We start from the raw sequence: 21,435 nt of genomic DNA, 5'->3' as shown, positions 1-21,435 counted from the left end.
CAGGAGCCCCACCGTTTCTGGTCAGTTAGGGGAGCTCTCTCCCTGTGTTGGGCTGGAGATGGAGGCACCTAAGGTGGACACGCATCCAAGGAGGCCAGGGAGAGGAGAGCGGAGACACGAGTGTGGAACCCCCCTCACCTCCTCACCCCAGCTTCCCTGCAGCCCCCCTCGGAGCAGTCTGGGAGACTCGCCTTTCTTGTCCTGCCTTCCGCCTCCCTCCCTGGTGACTGCAGAGAGGAGACAAGCCTGCTGAGCCACCCCAGCCACAGCCGGCCCTGTGGCCTGAAGGGTGACATGGCTGGGACATGGCCTGCCCCTTGGTCTCCCCTTCTCTCTGCCTTCATTGTAACTCCTGGCACTCCTGCCTGCTGCCTTCGGACTCGCCCCTCAGCCACCCGTCAGTGGGGCCCTGGCATGCCTGCGGCCTGTCGTCCCTGCCTGCAGCACCCCCTGTCCCCCAGGCCAAAGCCACTTTAAGTCCCTGGAGATCACAGAAGCGGCCACCTGCTAAGCGTGGGTGGAAGTTGGGGTTTATCGCGTTTCTGTCTAGCTGAGACCTTGCACACAGCAGGTCCCTGATGAGCATCGGCTGCATTAAATTTCTGTGAACTTAGGTTTGTTCTAACCTCCTTTCTTTCTGTCCTCAGGCTCATAATGGGGATCTTACAGCCAGGGAGACCTGCAAAGCTGGATTCTCCGAAGAAGATTACACGGCATTAATCTCCCAGAATATTCTGGAAGGAGAGAAGGTCCTCAAAGGTAGGGCTGAGGGGAGGAGCGGGGGAGAATTGCACACCTTGCTATGGACAGGGGAAATGTTTTGATGGAAAATGCCAGGCTAGGCTGCCTTTGAGCCCCTAGTTTTTGCAGAATGCTGGTTGTGAGGTCAGCGAGTTGTGGATTGGGCGACCTGAAAAGCGTTTTTGCATCAAAGGTGAATGATTCAGAATCCCTGTCATTTCTGAGTGAGGTGAATCATTTCCTGGGCCCCAGATTAGAATTCGAATGTCACGTCACCCAAATACTGTGCAGAGAGGAGACTTTCTTACTAAGTATTTTTATGTATGAAATTCTGGATTCTTAAATTATCCTCGCTTTGAAATGCACGGTGAAGCAGACGATGTTGATGGAAATGTGGTAAATAAGCCCACAGACGTGCTGTTCGCAAACGTGGCATTCCTTTTCATTACTGTCCCACCGACAACACGAAAACACACACGCAGGATGGCACTGCCAGTTAGTGTTACCGCCGCCGCACGAGTCTGTCCATGCTGTGATGGGGGAGTCAGACAGCTTCAGAACTCCGATGACAGCAGATCATTCGGCATATTGATCTGTTTCCCTTTCTAGACAAACTTAATTAAACTTTATATTTGCATGGGAGGGGAAATTAATCAGTGCTTCCGTCCCTCAGGTTTCCAAGTCAGACCCCAAGCACCTTGGCTATGCGTCTTCCCTCCTAACATCGGTTTCCCAGAATGTGGCAGCGTTTAGCTGATTCCAAAGGGGTGGAGGAAGCGAACTTGAGATCGAGCATCAGAGCTAGATTTCAGCATTCACGACTGAACAGTCCTGAGACTGCTGACTTTCTCCCTAGCTTTGTGTTTTAGGGAATATAGGATTTTCCCTCGAGCGCTGACAGCAGCTCCTCTGTGTGTGTGAGGTGGTTCTTTAGACACTCTTGCCTTGGAGACAGAGCTTGTTGATGTGTTGGTTCCGGTTATATGAATCAGGATTTTCATTTGGCACTGAATCCAGTTTTTATTATTTGTTGTCGTCTGAGTTGACTGCTAAAGAAGGGGTATGATACTATTCACTCTTTCATTGATTACCAAACAAATAAAATAAAATAAATAAAGCGCTCTGGGCAGTTGGCCTAGAAGGAATGGATGTGCTGAATGAGTGGGCGTCCGTGGTAACAGTGTTCAGGAGACGCTCTGGGAATGGCACTGAGCTTGTCATCTTAGAGTTGGAAAGGCGAGGCCGTCTCGCAGGCTCTGTGTGTTTACTGAGAATCCCTGCGTGCCTGCAGAGAAGGCCCAGAAGATTCTCTCACCCTCAGTGCATTGCACTGTCGCAAATAACAGGAGACACGTGCGGCAGTGCGCCGTTTCCATGTCCGGAGGCTGACATCCTTGTGCCTCCCCAGGTATGGAGCTCAACATGATAAGATGTCGGAGCATCAGTTTTACTGAGGAAAAACTGCCTCATTTTAGTAACAACAGGTGCTGCCTACTACGGAAGAGAATGACAGATCCTCGTACTTTTTATGATAAACTGAGATTTCAAACGAGTGTCTTCTGCCTCTCGTGGTGGGTGGTATGGGTCCAGGTTGAGCTGGGTGTGGAGTCTTGGCCGCTGGCTGAACACCTAGGTGGCTTTCGCCTAGTGGGAGATGAAGGCCCGTCACTGTCGGTGGACTTGGACCGGCTTCTGGAATTCGCGATGTGAGACTTGTTTTCTAAGCGCCTAAACTGAGAGGAGGCCCAGCCCGACCCAGGTTGAAGAGAGAGTTACAGAGGGTGTCCCTGCGGCGTTAGGGGTCCTGCAGTTCCCCTCCCTTGGGGGGCGGGCTAGAGTGCCACAGTTTCCCCCGCACCTGAGGGGTGCGACGCCCTCTCTGTTTCCTTCCTCTGGCTTTTCTTCAGGTGAAGAATCTCAGGGATAAAGAGATGTTTTAAATATTAGAATTTACTTTGCACGTATGGAGGCGAAAGCTGACGTGCGCTCAAACCAGGGCAGATAAAAATTTCTCCATTTTCGTAGAAAATTTTGCAAACCACAAGACCCCAGCAAAGATGCATGTGTCAACCATAAGTAGAAGGCACGGTATTCCTGTTATTCTGGTAGGAATCGAGTTAAATAGATAATGACGACGTGTAATTGAGTTACTCCAACAGAGAGAGCTTAACCTTAACTCGATGAGCGAAGCTTCAGAGAGTCGCCGTTTTGTTCTAAGTGCGCTGTGAGCCATTAACGACTGCTCTGTGGCTCCTTCTCTGCCCCAGCCGGCGTACCAGCACCCCCACACACCCAGATTCCAGAAGGAGTGATTTGTTACACAGTAATTAACTTGTTTATGATAAATGGATGGAAGAAATGTCGTGGCATTTTGTTTTATGTCGAAATGTAACGCATTTGCATGCTAAAAATTTCATGCTAATTAGGCTTAAAATAGTTTTCCCCAATAGGGTTGCAGATCCTATGGTATTGCGAACCTTTTCAACAGTGGATCTGCTACGTATGACAATGTGGGGCATTCATTTAGCTGATTTGTAACGTACCTAACCCCCCCCCCCCAATCTGGCGCACCCTTGGGTGTTGCTGTGCATACCTTAGGAGGTGGTTTTGTTTTCAGGTTAATTCACTTATGGCCATGATCACTGGGGCATGGTAATGTCTAAAATAGGACTGTGAAGCCGGTTTCCTTAGGCTAAAACAGAAGGTTCTCTAAGCCACGGTGCAGTTGGGGCAGTTGCTAGGCTGGTGTCTTGTTCTCTGCCTCGTTAATAATTGACTGTCAGCTCGCCAGAGGCTGCAGTGACGGAGTGACCGGCACTGTGCTCTCTCTGGCGGGCAGAGCTCTGGGCCCAGACCAGTTTCGTGCTGAAAAGCCTGCAAGGACGGGAATGTGACAGGCGGCATTGTGGGATCCCAGGACTTGGGGGTCCTATCCCCCCTCGCTCCTGGAGAAGAGGGTGACAGGTGAGGAGAAATGTCTGCTGGACACAGGAGAGAGTGGAGTCTGGACATTGCCTGAGGAGAGCAGGTACCCTGTGTGTTCAAACACTGTCCAAAGAGGAGCTTTGTTCTGATGACTTCATTGAATGAGACTTCCTCAGAAAAGCCTTCCCCCACCCCCTCACGCACCCCCTGCTAGTTTAAGACCTTTGCAGGATTTACACCATTCGGTCAGTCTTCTTTTACTTAAACAGAAAAGCTCTTGAGGGCAGCCGCCCTGTCGTGCTGGTTTGCGATTTCTATCATTTCCGGATGTTCTTGGCCAACAGGAAAAAAACCAATAAAGAAACAAATGGGGGTTAATGTTTCTCACATAACAGTGAAGAGGTTGGTGGTTGAGGGCTGGAACAGCAGAGCTGTGGCAACTTCTCATGCCTAATCTTTATTCTTATCATTCTACCATCTTTAGTTTGTCAGTTTGTTCGTTTATTTCCTCGTCATTGCAAACGGGCTGCCGTGGCTCCGCGCATTGCTTTTGAGTTCAGAGCAGGAAAATGGGGGAGTGGGCGCACCATCTGCACTTCTTCTCTGCATCAGGAAAGCCAGCACTTTCTCAGAACCCTTGCAGCAGTTTTCATTGGCTAGAACCAGGTCACATGCCACTCCCAGCTGACCGCAGTGGGAGGCTGGGAAGCAGAGAGTTGCATTGTCATGTTTGGCTTAGACCTAGTATGACCCATCACCTGGTCAAGGAGCATATCGCTACTTGGAGCAGAACTGAGGTTCTGTTTTAGGACAGAAGACGGGAGGACTGGATGCCCAGGAGACCAGCGTCAGCGTCTGCCAGGAAGGTTTCAGGAGCTTCCAGCACCCTCCCCAAGCAGAGTGGACAGGCAGTGCTTTGTTGAATTCATGGCTCATTTGCATAACAAGGCACACAGAGAGAGGCAAGGTTGAGGAGACACCAAATGCGGGTGTCGCCAGTGGGCATCTAAGAATTTGCCACAAGGTAATTGGTGTGGACAGAAGTACCATTATCTTGTCTTTACAAGTGTGTTGGAAATGGCCTCTTTGCCCACACAGGTTGGCTCGACCCACGTCTGTGCAGACAGGTAACTCTTGCCAGGGCGGAAGGCGTCGCTGGACGCATGGGCCGGAACTAAGCAAATCTTATGGCACACCCAACTCCCAGTGTCATGCCTGACTTGCGTTGTCGTGGGTGTGCAATCAGGATTGTCAAATGAAGTAATGAATGAGCCATGAAATGCTGGCACTGTGGCGTTTCTGAGTCCCCTGTTCACTCACAGACAAGCAGGAGCTGCTGTGGATGTTCAAATAAATGACACCAATGATAGGCCAACCACATATGATGAGAATTACTAGACACTGCAAGCTGCCTGTACAAGAGCCGTTCTCTCCCTCTTCCTTACTAACAGAACCTCGTCTGTACTGCCCCATTTGACTGGCACGGAGCCCTGTTTAAGATACTCCCACCTCTAGTAGACTCTCGTACCCAAAGGTGGCACCATGGCCCCTTTCCGGTCAGCGGGATCTAATTAGATTATTCTACTAGATGAGGCTTCTGGGAAAGCTTTTCCTGAACTGACTCAGCGGGCCATGCTTTTTGCCTTTACCTCTTCCTCCTGCCTGGAATACAGACGTGCTGTCTGCGGCAGAGCAGCCATTTTGTGACTGTGAGGATGGTGGCACAGGAACTAGGTCCCAGGTGGCACCCTTGAACAACTATAGAGCTCTGGGTTCATTTTCCTTGGAGAGAAGAGAAAAACAGGTTGAAACACCACAGTCTTGTCCTCACACAGTTAAATAATCTCCGACTTAGGGACAACAAGAGCTGTGCACCCTAATGAGTACCTGTCTTTCCGTCTGCCAGCTCAGATCACATCATGTCACCCTCTGCCCTGAGCCTGGGTCTCCAGCTCCCTCTGACCATCCTCTGTGCCTTGGGCCTTGGCCCTGCTCTGGTTTAGTTGCCCTCGCTTCTTTGTGAATCAGTATCTGTGCCCAGCTCGCTGGGTTGCAGAGAGCGTGCCATGGGCACTGGGTAAATATTTGTTGACTAGATGAAATGAACAGTCAACACGTTAGACTGTGTCTCGAGGCCAGGATAGAAATGAATCGCTGCACATACCAAGCCAGGGCAATCTATCTGAAATCTCCATGGTATCTCTTAGCTACCCTCTTCCAGGAAGCCAGGAGGTTATGTGTGGGGACTTTGTCTGCAATGTCCGCTGGCTTCAGGGACCCATGGGCCCCACAAAGAAGTGATGGTGCGTGGAGGTTAAGCCGGATTCAGCCCCAGTGCTGGCTTTGCCTGACTCTAAGTCAGGGCGGACGTTGCTCTTGGAGCCAGAGGAACGCTTCTTCCTGAGCACGGAGACCTCCGCTGCCTCCTGTGGGCGTGCTCCTCAAGGGTCCCCCGAGAAGGAGCACCCACAGCTCCTGGTGGAGACCGCGAGGCCCCTGTGGCTGTGTGTGGGGCCGGCCCTGCCGCTTCAGGGGCCTGTGCTGTTTTCTCAGAAGCCTTTCCCTGTCGGCATTCCACCTGGTCACAGAGTTCAGCGGTTGAGTTCAGGAAGGGAAGTTTGTATACTTAGAAAGTGGCTTCTGTCACATAAGAGGTAAGACTAGCATACTTCACTCATCACCCCCAGAGCAAAGCCATGAAGGAGGCAGATGTGTGCTGCCCGAGGCTCGCGGCTGTCACGCGCCCTTGTGTGTGGCGGCCTCCCATCTCCACCTGCCCACTGAGCTGCTGGAGCCGCTGGCTCCCTCGTGGTGGCCCAGGAGCCCCCTGGCACCTTCTGGCTCGGGTCCCTCCAGAATGGCCCGTCGTGAACTAAAACGGTCACTGCAGGAGGACGTGCACACACCAGTTAGACGTGAGGTGACGGGCTCCTGATGCTCTGGCTTAAAGGTTACGTAACATGCTTCCATTTCAGAACTACGGATTTTAATGGCATCTTAAGATGAGGTGATTATAATATAATGTAATGACACCGAGCAGTTCGGTCAGACCGCGTGGTAGCGCTCAGCGTCTTCCGTCACCCTCAGCAGAGCCTTCCCAGGGAGGTTCGATCGTAGCCATTGTGTGGATCAGAACTGGTCAGCGACGTGGAGAGGTGGGCTTGGTGAGTGCGGTTTGCTGTCCTTTCTCTTTGTCCCGACCCAGCTCTCAGCTCACCTGTGTCTCCCACACACCGCGCGTGAGGGCTGCGTAGAGCACTGGAGCTGTAGGCACACAGGACACGCCTGCTGTGCAGGGGCCCCTAGTGTAGGTTTCTAGGTCTCTCTCTCTCTTCCTTTTTCTGTGAAGTCAATGAGAGAACTAATCATGAACTGGGAGCGAGTGAGCAGGTGAGCATTTGTCCTTTCAAAGAATGTACCAATTTCGACTTTTCCAAGGAGTGATTTTTACTTCGAGCAAATCCCGCTATGAGAAATACCGCAAGCTGAGTGAGTTTCTCTCCATCAGAGGTGACAGAGCCACCCCACATGTATTCTTGTAAAACCTGGTGGCACTTAGTTGTCCTTTTAATCCTCCAAGAGGGGGACCGTGGCGTTTTGGAAGCCGGGCCGGTAACATCAGTTGCTTTTTGTCAAAAGGCTCAGAATTTCGGTGACTTTCTGCCTGGGCTCAAGGCTGCCCTCTCCTGGTGGCCTCCGGGACTGTCTCCGGCTGTCTCCCCCGCCACCCACTCCACCCCCTTATACAGAACAAAAGAAAACAAACAGCCTACTTGGTTGTCTTTGACGGGTGTGTGCTGCCAAAGGCCTTGCCCTTCCAGCCTCCCTCAGGGGCAAGCTGGCGTTTTCAGAACTTGCCGTGTGCTCTTGTGTGCGCTCATTTAAAAGATGCCGCGGGCTCAGGGCAGCGGGAGGTCAGGCCGGGACCTCCGGGTTATGCGTAAGGTCTGTACGACGGTCCCGCTCCCCGCTGCCTTTCCCGGGAGGATTTGCTCAGATCATGGATTGTGCTGGTTTCTTAGTGTGGTGCAGACGGCCACAGGCTTAGTGGCTTAAATGACACAAGCCATCATCTTGCTGTCCCGGGTGTCGGAAGTCCAGCACTGGCCCCCCTGGGCTAGAACCAAGGTGCTGTCAGCGCTGGGGTCCTTCTGGGGGCTCCAGGTGAGAAGCCCCGCCTTCTCCGCTTCGGGAGGCGCCCGCTTCCTTTGCCTCGTGGCCCCTTGCTCCGTTGTTCCCTCTGTCCGTGCCGTTCTCCTTGGTCACGTCTCCTTTTCTGACTCCCTTCTGCCTTCCTCTCATGCTGTCATGTAAGGACCCTCGTGATGACACCGGGCCCACCTGGATCCCCTCCCCTGTCAAGGTCCTTAACTTGATCACATACGCGGAGGCCCTTTCGCCGTGTCAGGCACAGACGCGGTGGTCACAGGCCTCCCACAAGCGCGTGTGACGATGGGTCCCTTCTGGCTCCACGTGTGAGGACCTGCCGTGTCTTGGGCACCGTGTTCTTCATCCATCGCTGTGGACCCTCAGCGGTTCGTGTTGGCACCCTCACTTCACTGTGGGGGAAACTGAGGCCCAGGGTGATTGAGGAACCCGGTGGGAGTCCCGGGCTGGGAAGGCTCCAGCCCTTCGCCGCCCCCATGGCCCTCGTGCTGTATTTAGGGCTCTGGTGGTCACTTCTTTGCTGGTCCTGAGCCGGGGTTTGCACTTTGGAGACTGAAGGGCGAGCTGATGCTGCAACCTCGGCAGCTCTGATCTGGCTGCTATTAACGTCACCTCCTATGGCTTCACTGTGTTTTCTGGTGGCAGCCTGTGGGGATTTAGGAGGGATTAAGGTAAGCCTTCCACGACAGGTAAATATCCAGAGGGTCGAATGAGGCCGCCACCTGCCTTGCCAACAGGAGGGAGGTCCTCATGGAGGATGGGCACTCACCTGCCCAGGTGGGGGCTCTGGGAGCAGCTGCAGGTGCCCGCAGAGGTGTCCTGGGCGTGGCCTGGTGCTCTGCCCATTTGGAACCCAGTTTCCTGAAGTCCCAGCCCCGGGTGGGGGTGTGGACCCTGTGTCTGTCCGGGAAAAACCTCACTCCTTGTCCCTGAGCAGCTGGGGAGGATGGTTCACCTTCCCGTCTCCCCTCAGGTGCGCCTGTGTCTGCGCGTCTGACGTGGAGAAATGTGGGTTTGGGTTTGCGGTGGGGCTTGCTGGCCAAATGTGAGTTTGAACCCGAAGGGGGGTTGATCTACCTGGAAAGCCAAGAGGGGCCCCTGATGGGCAGGTTTGCTGTGGGTTCAGGTTTGCAGGGCCCGGGAGAATGCAGGGGGCACAGGACTGGGGGAGGGGACACTTGTGGGAGGGGCTGAACCAGGGGTGCCCTCCCTTCTCTGGACCTGTTTCCTCATCTGCAAAGCAGAGGGTGGGGTGTCTAAGTGTGGCCTGGGGGTTGTTGCTAAACCCGGCAGACCCCTGGGTCCCCACCCAGACCTACTATAGTGCGTTGGACGGCGGCCCCAAAAGACCCATCTACCTGGCTCCGTGACCCTAACCTTGTTTGGAGAAAGGGTCTTTGCAGGCGTGATTAGGGACCTTGAGATGACATTACCTTGGATTGTCTGGGTGGACCCTACATCTAAAAGGCTCAGCACAAATGTCCTTACAAGAGACCGAGGACGAGAAGACACTGTCACAGAGGAGAGGCCATGTAGACAGAGGCAGAGGCTGGGTGACGCAGCACAAGCTAAAAACACCGGGAGCCACCAGGAGCTGGAGGCGGCAGGAAGGAGCCCCCCTGACACCTCGGGGGGCAGCCAGGCCCGGCCTGATTTCACGCTTCTGGTTTCCAGAACTTGAAGAGAGTCAGTTTACATTATTATAAGCCCCGTTTGTGGCTGTTTGTTACAGCAGCCGCAGGACTCTCATACACCCCCCGAGCTAGAAATCCTGGAATGTGGCCTGCCAGCCCGCCTGTTTCATCCACCTCCCAGGGAAAACCGAGGACCTCGGCCTAGAGGCTTTTTAGCTTCAGAGCTGTAAGGGCCAGCACGCCTTGTGAGAGACGCTGGTGTCCACGGGGGTGCCGGCAGGGGGGTCCCTGGCAGCTCCCAGCGTAGCTCAGGTGGGCGGTCGGAACGCTGCTGTGCTTTCCATCTCGGTGGCACAGCAAATGGGGCACTTTAGTGTAGCGATGTAGTATGTTACATTACAAAGCGTGGCACAGAACAATTTCATCAGAATTAAAATGTATATGGTGCACTTTTTCTCCTCGCATTATCTCCCCCTGTCAAATGAAGCCTTAACAAGGATTATAGTCCCGATGCTATCACGTAGATACATTGAAAATACTTTGTTAATCTGAAGGTCTGCGTTTGGGAATGGATTATTTAGCTGGCGAGGCCCAGGCTCTCTGCCTCTGTGGCTGAGCGCGGAGGCACAGCGCTGGCTGACAGGTAGGCGTTTAGAGAACGTGCCTGTCCTCGCCCCGGAACTGCTTTACTGTGCAGATGCAGAAAGGCCTGGTGCCTGGCTCCGAGGGTCTCCAGCCGCCATGCTTTTGCTGCCTGGCTGCTTAGCTCCCTGGCAAGCTCAGGGTTGCACGCTCGCTCAGGAAAGCAGCTGAGCTCGGGCGCCAAGGGCTCCATCTCTGTCCCTGTCACTTCTTTGCAACTGCATGTCAGGGAGGCTCACACATATGTGGCAACAGTGGCAAGCTGCCCTGTCCGCTGGGTCTGTAGGGGACGGAAACCCCAGGTGCCCGCGGGGGCTCCAGGCCCTGGTGTCTCTCAGCCCGGCCGGCCGTCTCTCTCTCTGGGTTGGGATGAGCACACTGGCGGCCGGCGGCCAGGATGGGGACGAGTCTCCTCCTTCGAGAGAAGGATCTCTACAGCTGGACGCCAGGATGTCTCAGACTCTGTCCTCTGCTCCCGCTGGGCCCCTGGGCTGCACTTTACGCCTGGCCCCCCTGGTGCCTCTGCAGCGGGGCCCAGTGGGAAGGGCCCTGCCGTTGGAACGTGCCGGGTACGCTGTCTCCTGCTTTGTCCTGATGTGCAGGCTGGTTTGCACAGGGAGGCCTGGAAGGGGAAAGACACCCTTTTCCTTTCTGTTTTCTTCACTGTGATATTTGCAGAGGCCTTGGCTGACTCCTTGTGGGGACACTCGTGGGCATTTGATGAGTGAACTCTGTAAACAGGACGAGCTCCCCCGTGCAGCCACCTTTGGGGAGCACCGGAGTCCCAGGGAAGCCCGTCCTGCCAGTCCCCCTGGAGGAGCTGAGAGGACAGTGGGCCTGGGCTCCAGCCTATTGTGACATCATTCTGTGCTGGGCGTGGCACTTGGCGCCTCACCAGGCAGCTGACTGGTCTGCACAACCAAACTGTGAGGTCAGAACATTGGCCCCCCCTTTCCAAGCAGGGGACCCTGAGGCGCCACGATTCGGAGTCACATGTTGGAGCCCCTACAGCCTGCACTGGAGGAGCCGGGTTTAAGCAGGCAGCCTTCCTCTGAGGCCAGCCCTCCACCCACCCTGTCTGTCCCCTCAGCCACGGGTTCCCCCATGGAGACTGCGCACCTCGAGCTCCAGGGTCAGCTCTGTTTCTGGGGTTCCAGCCCCAGCGCCCCAGTCCTGAGCTCTGTGGCACCTGGCACATGCCGTGACCTGCGTGATCTTCTGTGGCACTTCTGTTGGAAGAGGTGACTGTCCCTCTCGCACAGGCAGGTCTGAGGGTCCAGCGGGGTGATGCCTGTGACACGCAGGAGCACGGCCGCCGGACCTGGCTCCTGGTCACTGACGCTGTTCAGTGCTGGGAATACAGCAGTCCCGACTCGGCTGAGGGGTGTCCTGCTCCCCGGGAATGCCTCCTGCCCTTCGTGTCTCCTGACCTGAGGCTTTAGGAAGGAGATGACAGCTGGGCCCTGGCCGGAAGCTGGCTCTCGGGGAAAACGCCATGTTCCCGACATGGGACCAGGACAGCCAGGGCCGAGGGTGCTTTTCGTGTCCACCTGGCCCCCGTTCTCCACGGACGACCCCAGACTCTCCTCTCGCGGAGACTGGCCCCCCGGTGCCTATGAACAGCCGCTTTCCATGAGACAGCAGCTCAATTCAGTGGGTTTTTAGGGTTTTATATGGGGACGTTTTTCTCTCCTAGGCCTTGACATTCTCATGTGTGGCCAGAGACCTTTTGGCAAAAGGCATGTTTTAAAATTGGATGAATAAATTATGGAGTGGCTTATTTAAAGCTTTTAGGCTTGTAGGGAGAGGAGCAGCGTGTGGACACAAGTTATTGGCTGTCGTTATTTATTAATAGGCTGTGGCATGATTGGATTATGTCCTATCACACTGAAGGCTGGAGCTGTGACGTTGTGATAGAGTCAGAAAGTAAGTTATGCCGAGGTGGCCGCAAGGCAGCCGCTCCCCGTCCCAGCAGAGGCGTGTTCTTGACTTATCTTACTCTCTCCCACCTTCCCTCAGGTACAGAGAAGGGGTTACACAGCCTGTCTTATGTTGTTCATCCATTTTAAGATAAAGACAGAATACCAGTGAAGGGCGGAAGGCTATAAAATTGTGATGAAAAGTCCGTAAAATTATAGAACTTCTGTTTTCCTGAGAGCAGAGCACTTCCCTCCACAGGACTTTTTTTTTTTTTTTCTTAAAGGAGCTGGGCAGCTTAAGGATTGATCCTCAGAGAAGTATAAGGTAAACTTCCATGTAGGGAAAAAAAAATAGAGTTACATGCTCGAAAGGTTAATGGCTGGTAAACGTCAATTTTCTACAATCCTGGCTAATAAAAATAGCTTATAAGACATAAAATGTCACGCTGCCAGAATTGCAGGGGCCTTTGAAATCCATTTTGAAGCCTGGGATGCTTTGAAGATGGTGGGGGAGGGAGACGGAGTCTGAGCTTCAAGTATTTTTCCTTCTTTGTAGACCGTCTGCACCTTTGCGAGACGGTGGGAGCATCTTCCCTGTGCCGGAAGTGTTTGTCTGGGGTGTAAGTCGTGTAAACGTTTCACAAATACCCTGAGTTCCTAGTCCTCTGGCGTGCAGTGCACCTGTGTTACAGGAGCTGTGTCCACTTTGATAAACCTGAACTGTCCCTGTGGGTCTCCGATGTGCCCTGTGGGCGGCGGGGGTTGCGCTTAAAACACTGTGAGCATAGCATTCTCCAGAAATGTCTGATTTTTAAACACGGCGACAGTGACCCGCTTTTGTTGCAGTCCCCGAAACCAGCAGGGGACTGGCTCCATGGTTTAGGCTAGAATTCCAGCCCACCGGGTCTCTGGGCCACGCTGGGGATTGGGACACAGGCCCTCCTCCCCTCAGCCTCTCCCTCTCTCTCTCTGTCCTGCAAGTTTGGGTCTTTCTGGTTCTCTGTGAACAGGAGTCAAGCGCCCCATGGGCTGGCATGGAGCCACAGGCCTGGGGTCCAGCATCTCACAAAGTGAGGTCGCAGCCTGGGGGCTACGGGTCTGTCTTCAAATGCTGGACATCCCCCAGGCTCACCTGAGGTGGCATCAGCGGTCCTCCCCGCCATCCTCGCATGGCTTGTGAGGCCAGGGAAACTTAAAGTAGGAACTGGGCCTTTTAGCACCAGCAGCTTGGACCTCCCCCACTGCAGGCGAGAAAAGGTGCCACTTAACCAGCTGGTTCTGTCACGATGTGAGGGTCTTGGTTTTTCCCTTTCCCAATTGAAAAATAAAAATGAAGGTAGCTGAGGTCTCTCCTCAATGTGCCAAGGTTTGCTCCCGGGGGCCGGTTGGGACCCCGAGGCTTACCCACTGGGGTTTGCAGGGCTCTGTGTTTAAATCAGGCAGCTGAGTGGGGTGGGGATGGGAAGAGGGCAGGGCTGGTGGAGAGTGACCAGAAGGACGGGAGGACTTGGGAGCAGGATGTCGCTCTTGTCCTTGGTTGCGCCCTTCTGTCCCTTAAAATTGTGTCATTAATGGCTTTTCCTCCTTTTACAAAACAAGTGCCAAGAAGGAAACCCTTTTCAAGCTTGGTGTCGGCCTTCTTGGCAGCCCTGGTGCTGCCGTGCAGGAGTGCCGGAGACATGCCCCATTGTTGGGTTCCAAGAGAGGGTTCTGGAAGGAGGTCATTCCATGAAAACAGTCCCCCGTGGCTTCCTGAGGTCTCAGCTTCAAGGAGGCTCTAATTAATCACTTCCTCCAGCCCCAGGGGAGCAGAGAAGGGGGCTGCTCCCAAGATAAGGGGGCTGCAGGCCTCCCTCTGTCTGTCTGCTCCTCTCCCAGGCAGAAAATCACACATCTCCTCTCTGTGAAAGGTGGTTATTTTATCAGGAAGGCATCCCCTCCCTGTGGTTATCTGGGAATTGTCTCAATGCATTTGCCCCTTATCAGCTTTGAAATAATATTATTCCCTTCTTGCTTAAATGCCACGCAGGTTAAAACTTCTGCTGTTGGAAAATTGTAGGCGTCCCACGGCAAGGCCACGTGCGTCTGCGGACTTGTCCCTGTTGTTCTGAGGGCGTTCCGAGTTCTGAGTGTCGCCTAGTAGCCGTGGAGGCAAACGCTTATCTATCTATTTCCCAACACGCTGCGCTGTTAATCTCCATCTGTCTCCCAGTGGAACCTCTCTCCAGGAAGTGACTAGATTTTTGATGTAAGGAAGAGGATTACTGCGGTTGGATTTTGATAAGGCTGGTTTCTCCCGGGCCCAGACACACTCGTCCCTCCGTGGCCCTGACAGTTGGGCCGTCAGGCGGGAGCGCTGCAGAGTGGTGATACAGGACAGAAAAAGATTGTAGTTTTGCTATTTAGAAAATAAGTCTAGTGCTTTTCAATGTTCAGATGAGGACCAGTTTAGGGGACATTGCAGTGCCTCTCTTTAGGCACAGAAAAACCTCTTCTAGCAGCTCGACTTGGAATCAGTTAATTTTTATCGTCCTGTGTGTAGAGTCTCATTTCTGTTTGAGTTCTTTTATTATTATAATTATTTATTTTTATTTTTATTGGGGAACAGTGTGTTTTTCCAGGACCCATCAGCTCCAAGTCAAGTAGTTGTTTCAATCTAGTTATGGAGGGTGCATCTCAGTGACCCATGTGGGGATCGAACCGGCAACCTTAGTGTTACGAGCACTGTGCTCTGACCACTGAGCTAGCTGGCTGCCCCGCTGTTTGAACTCTTACGCTAGAACGTAGGACCCACAGTGCATGTCTGCAGCCTCAAGCCAGACACATTTCCAGAGACTGCGCCCGTCATGTGCTCGTGGCTTTGCTTCGAAGTGGAGACGCCCGTTAGATTCACTGTGGTCGCTTGATCCTTGGGGGACGTGCTTGACCCGGGGGCTAATCTTAGGTTCTACCTGGGGATTGGGAGAAGCGGGGGTTAGAAGCCACACTGGAGCAGCGATGGATGTCCCCACCAGGAAAATGACAGGCCTGTGCCCGCGACCCCACAGTGCGGCTGGTGTTCAGACCCACTCCCTCACCTTGCTGTGTTCCTTGGGGTGAAGGCAGATGTCTTGCTGAGCTGTGCATCCGTGGAGGTCCGGACGGTGGTCCTGGACGATAGCGACTGGGCCTGGCCCTCCATCTCAGGGTCTCTAAGAAGGCCACCTGGTCAGGGGCTGTTGGGCAGAGGGAGGCATGGGGCCCCGCTTTTCACTGACACACCACGTTGTTAGTTTGGCCATTGTTGGTGTGTCACTTTGTACGCACTGTGGATACCAAGTAGCTGTCGCTGTCCTTGGCCCATTAACCACGGATCCTGGAGACCCCAGGCGCCTCAGCGCCATGTTCCCCACCGCTTCCCCTTCGTCCCATGCCACGCTCGCTCGCTCTGGGCGCCAGTATTGGATCACCTGCCCAGGTAGCCCTGCCCGCTCTGCCCCTCTGTCTTGGCTGCCCCCCGCCCCCGCCCTCGCCGGTCCTTCATCTCTGGGGGATCTTCAGGGCCTCCTGATTCAAATGTCATGTCTCCATCAAGCTGCCTTTTGCCATCTTCTCCCTTCCCTTCTGCCTGAGCTAAGCCAAATTAATCACTTCCATTTCCATTGCCTCATAGTTTTATTAAAATATGCAGTGACGCAATGTGTGTTGTCCTCTTCTCCTGTCTGCCCTGTAAACAGTGTCTTACTGTGCATGGGAGTGTGTCCTGGGGGTGACAGCTGGAGAGGTGAGGGGAGGGGAGGGATGGAGACGGAGAGTCAGGCCGAGCCCCCCCTCACAGGAGGAGTCTTTCCCACAGGAAGGAGATCAGCTCTCCCCGACCTCTCAGAGGGGGCAGAGGCTGGAACTGACAAGGCCCAAAACACGAAAGCATGGCAATTAGAGAAGGATGGGCATAGAATGGAAAAGCCGGAGAATATTTCATTTTGCACCTCCGTATTGGGCCTTCCTCAGTTTATTTATGAAACCATTATCAAAGCCAAGTGAGACAAGTGGGCCTTCATCTAATGGAATTGCCCCTCTGTGGGCCGTGCTAGCTTCAGGTACCCAGAGCATAATTGGATAATGGTGACAGTTATGGCACCAGGAGTTCCGTGCCGGACAGCCCCCCCTCGTGCCCGTCTGCTCTGCACAGCACAGCTCCTGAGCTTCTGATCAAGCAGACGCAGGGCTGGTCCACCTGGAACTGCAGAGGGGGTGCTGCTCGGGCCCCCATGTTTCAAGCCCCCTGCATCTCCTCTGAGTCAGGGTCAGTGTTCTAACCCGGATGAAAAGCACATTGGTTACCATTTGGGACACTTTCCCCCGTGAATGCTTTGGCTGGTCCTGCCATCTGCCAGCCAGTCAGTTACTCCTCTGGGGTTTGGGGGGCACAGAGGCCCAGTCATTGACTTCTGCTGTAGTTCGGGAATCGTTTGACACATCACCCTCCCTGCTGGCCCGCCCTCCCCCAGGTGGGCCCATCTGCCAGTGTCGTTTCACGCCGGAGAGCTGGGTACCTCTGTAAAATTATATTGGTCTGAGGAAATGGCGCTTTGGAAGTACCTCTCTGCGGAAACGTGCAGAAACCAGGCTGCTTGGCTGAGAACGTTTTAAGGATGCAGCTCCTTCTCTTTTGCTGAGCCAGAGACCTCCCCCACACGAGGCAGTGAGGCTTGGGGTTGTGGCGGGCCCGGAAGTTCTCGTTCTGGTTATTGAAATGAAGTGTCCCTGGGCTGAGGACACGTTGTCGTCATGCTTGGGGTGACTTCAGGCAGCAGCCCGCCTGGCTGGGGGCAGGGGACGCACCTCCTGCCCCGAGATCCGGAGGCCCCACCCTGGTGCTCAGTGCCCCGGGAAACAGCTCTGCATACAATAAGTGTTTGGAATGCAAGAGAAAATCAAGGCAATTTGGAAGGAATTTGGGAGGGAAAGGAGGTGTCCTCTGTCCTCCAGAAGCAGAGCTGAGACATGGCTGGGTCCCCCTCAGGGCCCTCTGAGTGATGAGCCTGTGGGACGCCCAGTGGCTCTGAGGAGGAAGGTGCCCCTGGGGCCTCACCACCCGAGCTGGCAAATTCAGTGACGAACTCCACCTCTGAAGTGGGGCTGGCTTTAGATTCCAATGGCAAGGGCCCTTATTTGGGGAGAGTCAAGGTTAACTTGCAGAGTCTTTGGCGTGAGCCCCTGAAGGTGGCGGGGATGTGGTGAGCGCATGGGGGCCTCTGCTCAGGGACCCTGCCTGTCCTCTGAGGGCCGCCCTACAGACGTCACATGGCCGTGACTGCCCTTCCTCAGGGCTGTCCCTCTGTCTCCACTGCCACCCCGGAGCATTCCAGTAAATACGCACCAGGAACATCCTACATGGTGGGCAGGGGCTGGGCACAGGTTGGCGGCTCGGCCTCGTCCTGGTCCTGCTGCCTCTCAGCGCTCGTTTTCACGTCCACCCTTTGCGGAAATACCAGGGGCTTCAGAAGCCGAGCTGCAGGGGCGCCAGGCTTCGCAGCCACCACGAGGCCGTGTGCCCTCACGTTCGTCTTCCATCCCTGCTTCATACGTGCCCCGGGGCCTCTGCGAGGGCTGTTTCCGCTGCTGGGGACCATCTGCCTCTGCCTCTGGCTGTGCTTTTTGTCACTAGGACGTGGCTTAATGCACCCTCACCAGCGAGTTCTGCCATGCCCCTCTGTCACCGTCGCTCAGTTTTCTCAGCCTGGGGGGCACAGTTGCCATCCAGGCCCTCCTGTCATTTCCTGCTTGTCACCCCCCTCTGCTGCACCAGGGACTATATGCGCTTCCTGCTGGGTCCCAGGACCTGGAACCAGCCGGGCTCAGAGGGACACTCAGCCAGGGGCGGTTGATGAGTGGGTGATGGACCGCGTCCCTGCTCTGTTGCAGTCCTCCCATGATTCTTAGGGCCCCCAAGACAACAGGAGTGGGGACACCTGGGCACTGGGGAGAACCGCCCCCCCTGAGGGTGGTGCCCTTGCGTGAGCCCTGTGGGAACCCAGGCCTAGCCTGCACTTCCCGTTCCCAAGGAACGTGGGCCATCTCGACCCGATGTCATGACACTGTGAGCCAAGCACAGCGCGTCCCTGGGTCCCTGGGGAACTGCAGGCCGCCAGTCCGTGAGCATGGGTGCCATTGGGTTTTCAGTAGCAAGGCGACTGTGTGGAAGCCACTCTAATGGGAGCTTTGATGCTGTTCCTGAAGATAGGTCATTGGAAAGAAGGGGACGCTCAATCGGGCCCACGGTTGCCAGGGGAGAGCCTCCTGGAGGGAGTGAAGACCAGAGCTGGGTGTGGTGTCACTGGAGCAACCTCCAACCTCCACACTGACTGCTGCCTGGAGGCCACAGGAGGACCAAGTGGACCGGACTCTGAGGCAGGACGGGGGATTCCCTGCCTTCCCGGGTGGGTGGTCCCTGGGGCTGAGCCCCTGGGCGGGCATGAGAAGGGGCGAGGTGAGAAGGCAGGTGCAGGAAGGGGAGGCAAGCCCCCAGTGCAGGTAAGGAGGGCAGAAGGAAAGCCGGTTTCGACCTGGAATGCCCAAGGTGGTGGACACATGGATTTCCACTGCCCTTTGCTCCAACACAGCCGGTCAGAGCCAGAAGCCCCCAAAGCGTCAGGCTGTGTGGCGTGTCCTAAAGCGTGGGCTCTGTGAGACCCTGGAAGGACTTGCGGGGGCTCCCGTGGCACACGCAGGGCTCTTCCTAGGACTGAGAGTCTTAGAGTGAAAAGGCGACCCTGTTAAATTCTCTTCTGATGTGCCTCGGGTTGGCACCAGGCTGACCTTGCTCTTGAGAATCTCGCCTTTTTCCGAGGAAGCAAGCACCAGGTGTGAAGCGGGGGTTTAATGGCATGATTTTGCTTTTACTGTGCTTGTTTATAATCACAATGTTAAGCAGTGATGTAGATATCCCTTTTCAATGCACTTCTGCACAATGAAGGAGTCAGTTAAAACAAAAGCAGAGGTCTGAACTGGGAGGGGCCTTGGGGCGACACACTCCCTGTGTGATGCGTGCGCCTGCCACCCTGGCATGGAGCTGAGGGCTGGGATGTCCCTAGCCACTGTCTCACCTTGCTGCTTGCCCTTTGCCCCTCAGCGCAGGACGAGCTGGTGGCGGTCCAGGTGACACGCCACAGCAGTGCTCTTCCCGTTGTCCCTGACAGCTGCCTTCGCATTATGGTACGCACCCGGCTTTCCGTGTTCCAGGGTGATGAACTGTTTCTCATGTAAGTTGTGGGTTTTTAAAGGGCGGCTGGGGTGAGGGCTGTGTGCAGGCCGCGGCGGTCTCCTCACACTGTCTGAGCCAGAGTTTGTGGTGGGCAGGGGTCTCTTCCAGGCAGCCACGTGTGGCCTCGTGGACAAGCCAGGTGTGCCCCTGTGTGCCTGTCACCCCCTTGGACACAGTGCCATGCGTCACCAGGGGACACCTGCTTCTAACCTACATCAGGGGACGGACCCCAGAACTCTGTGTTCATTCAGGAGACCCAGGCACCTCTTTGTCAGCCAAGCTGACTGCTAATGTTTTACACAAAAATGCTGGCTCTGCGAGTTTCGCAAGTTCTGCCCTCACTTCTGAATCTGTCTGAATGTTTCTTTGAAAATCCCGCCTGCTCTGGGGACCGCTACCCACAGGAAAAGGCAGACAGTGGGAGCAGAAGCCATCGGGAGTGGAATTAGTGAGGCACTAAAGCAAGAATTAACCTTTGGGAACACACTTCAGAGAAGAGCCCTCTTTCATCAATTCCTCTTATTTTAATAGATCATTCTGTATTTTTAAAATGCCCCCCCCAAATTTTTTGAAAACTTGAAAAACAAAAATACAAAGAAAAAAATCAGTATAGTTTTATCTCCTTCCCTTGAACAAACCACCTTTAATCATTGGCATGTCGTGTGTGTGTGTGGCAGTATTGTGTGTACGTGTGTGCACATATGTAATGTGTACATAAGGATTGTGTATGTGATGTGTGGGTACACATATTGCCGTGTGTGCATGCGTGCAACTGCATTTGACTGGTGTGTGTTCCTATGTAGTGTGTGCACAAACATGCATGTAGGTGCGATCATGTGTGCACACCCATGTTATTGTGTAGGTGTACAAGTGTGGTTCATACACATGTGCCAGCATGTTAGTGTGATTGTGTGTGTGCAAGAGTGTGGCTGCTGTGTGTGTAGTGTGCTTAAATATGAATGAGTGTGGCACGGTGACGTGTGCACACATATGACATGTGTTCATATGTGTGCCCAGGTGGTGTGTGCATACATGCCACATGCAGTATGTGAGAATGCAAGCATGGGTAACGTGCATACTTGTGGATGTTTGTGACATGAGCATAGCAGGCTCAGGTGGTACGCGTCTGGTGTGCTGGACAGAAGGATATTTCCAGTTCTCTGCTACTGGAAATGACACTGTGATGAAAATCTATGTAAACACATCTTACAGCACTTCTCTCATTAGTTTTTTATGATGAATCATTAGAAGCAGAATTCAGAATTTCTGGTTCAGAGGTTCTGTTCATTATGCGGCCTTGAATCCATGTGACTAACGGATGTATCAGAGAGACAGTGCCGATTTATGTTCCCGGTGAGCACTTTGGGGACACTCATGCTCCACGCCTTCCCGACCCGAGGCCTCTCACATGGCCATTCTTTCAAAAATGTTTTCCAGTGTGACAGGGGTAAGATGACATCATTTAATCTACATTTATTTAATTACTTGAGAGGTCAGGCATTTAAAAACTCTGTTTTGTCCTCCCCTCTTTTTATTTTGCAAATTGGGTGTTTGTCAGTTTTTCTACCAGGGCTGATTGGAATGGCCTCCTACGAATGTAGAGATTTCATTTGGGGGAAATCCAACATCTGTCTTCAGCCCACACACATGGCTTGAATTTGTCAGTTCAGTCACCACTGAAGTCCCTCAGGGAAGTTTTGTGATTTTTTTTTTTTTCAAGTAGTTTTGGTGCATTCTTAGTTTTCCCCTAAGTGTTTAATGTGTGCTGTGTACACAGGATGGAGGTGTTGGTTGATTGAATCTATTTTACCCAGTGACCATTTGTTTATATTAATAAGTAAGCTAATCGTATCCAAACTGGCTTTCAATTTCTTTGAAAGGCAGTGGGGCTTTCTGAGGCCTGGAATTGAGGGTTAAAGTGGCTGCCTGGATAAGGACAGCCATCTGTAGATTGGGGTCGGAAAGCCTTCCTTATAAAGGGCCACATAGTAATTAGTTTAGGCTTTGCAGGGCAGACGCCAGCGGGACTTTCTCAACTCTGCCACCGTAGCACAAAAGCAGCCATAGACAATTGTAATGAATGGGTGCAGCTGTGTGCCAACAAAACTTTATTTGCAGCAACAGGCCATGGGCCAGATTTGACCAGACACATAGCCCCTCC

At 53.9% G+C, this 21,435-nt stretch overlaps 1 protein-coding gene across 1 annotated transcript in view; it reads left to right on the top strand.

Annotated features, from left to right (window-relative positions):
• Positions 1-58: 58 nt before the first annotated feature.
• The window catches only part of CDH4 (cadherin 4), a 465,478-nt gene continuing 444,101 nt past the window's right edge, over positions 59-21,435 (top strand). The window contains exons 1-2 of the mRNA XM_019637155.1: positions 59-73; positions 648-759. Coding sequence (XP_019492700.1) covers positions 59-73; positions 648-759 — 127 coding nt within the window. The remainder of the gene's footprint in view (positions 74-647; positions 760-21,435) is intronic.

Source organism: Hipposideros armiger, unplaced genomic scaffold (genome assembly GCF_001890085.2).
Source record: "Hipposideros armiger isolate ML-2016 unplaced genomic scaffold, ASM189008v1 scaffold_32, whole genome shotgun sequence".
NCBI classification, from domain to species: Eukaryota; Metazoa; Chordata; class Mammalia; order Chiroptera; family Hipposideridae; genus Hipposideros; species Hipposideros armiger.
This window is presented reverse-complemented; position numbering and strand designations above follow the sequence as displayed.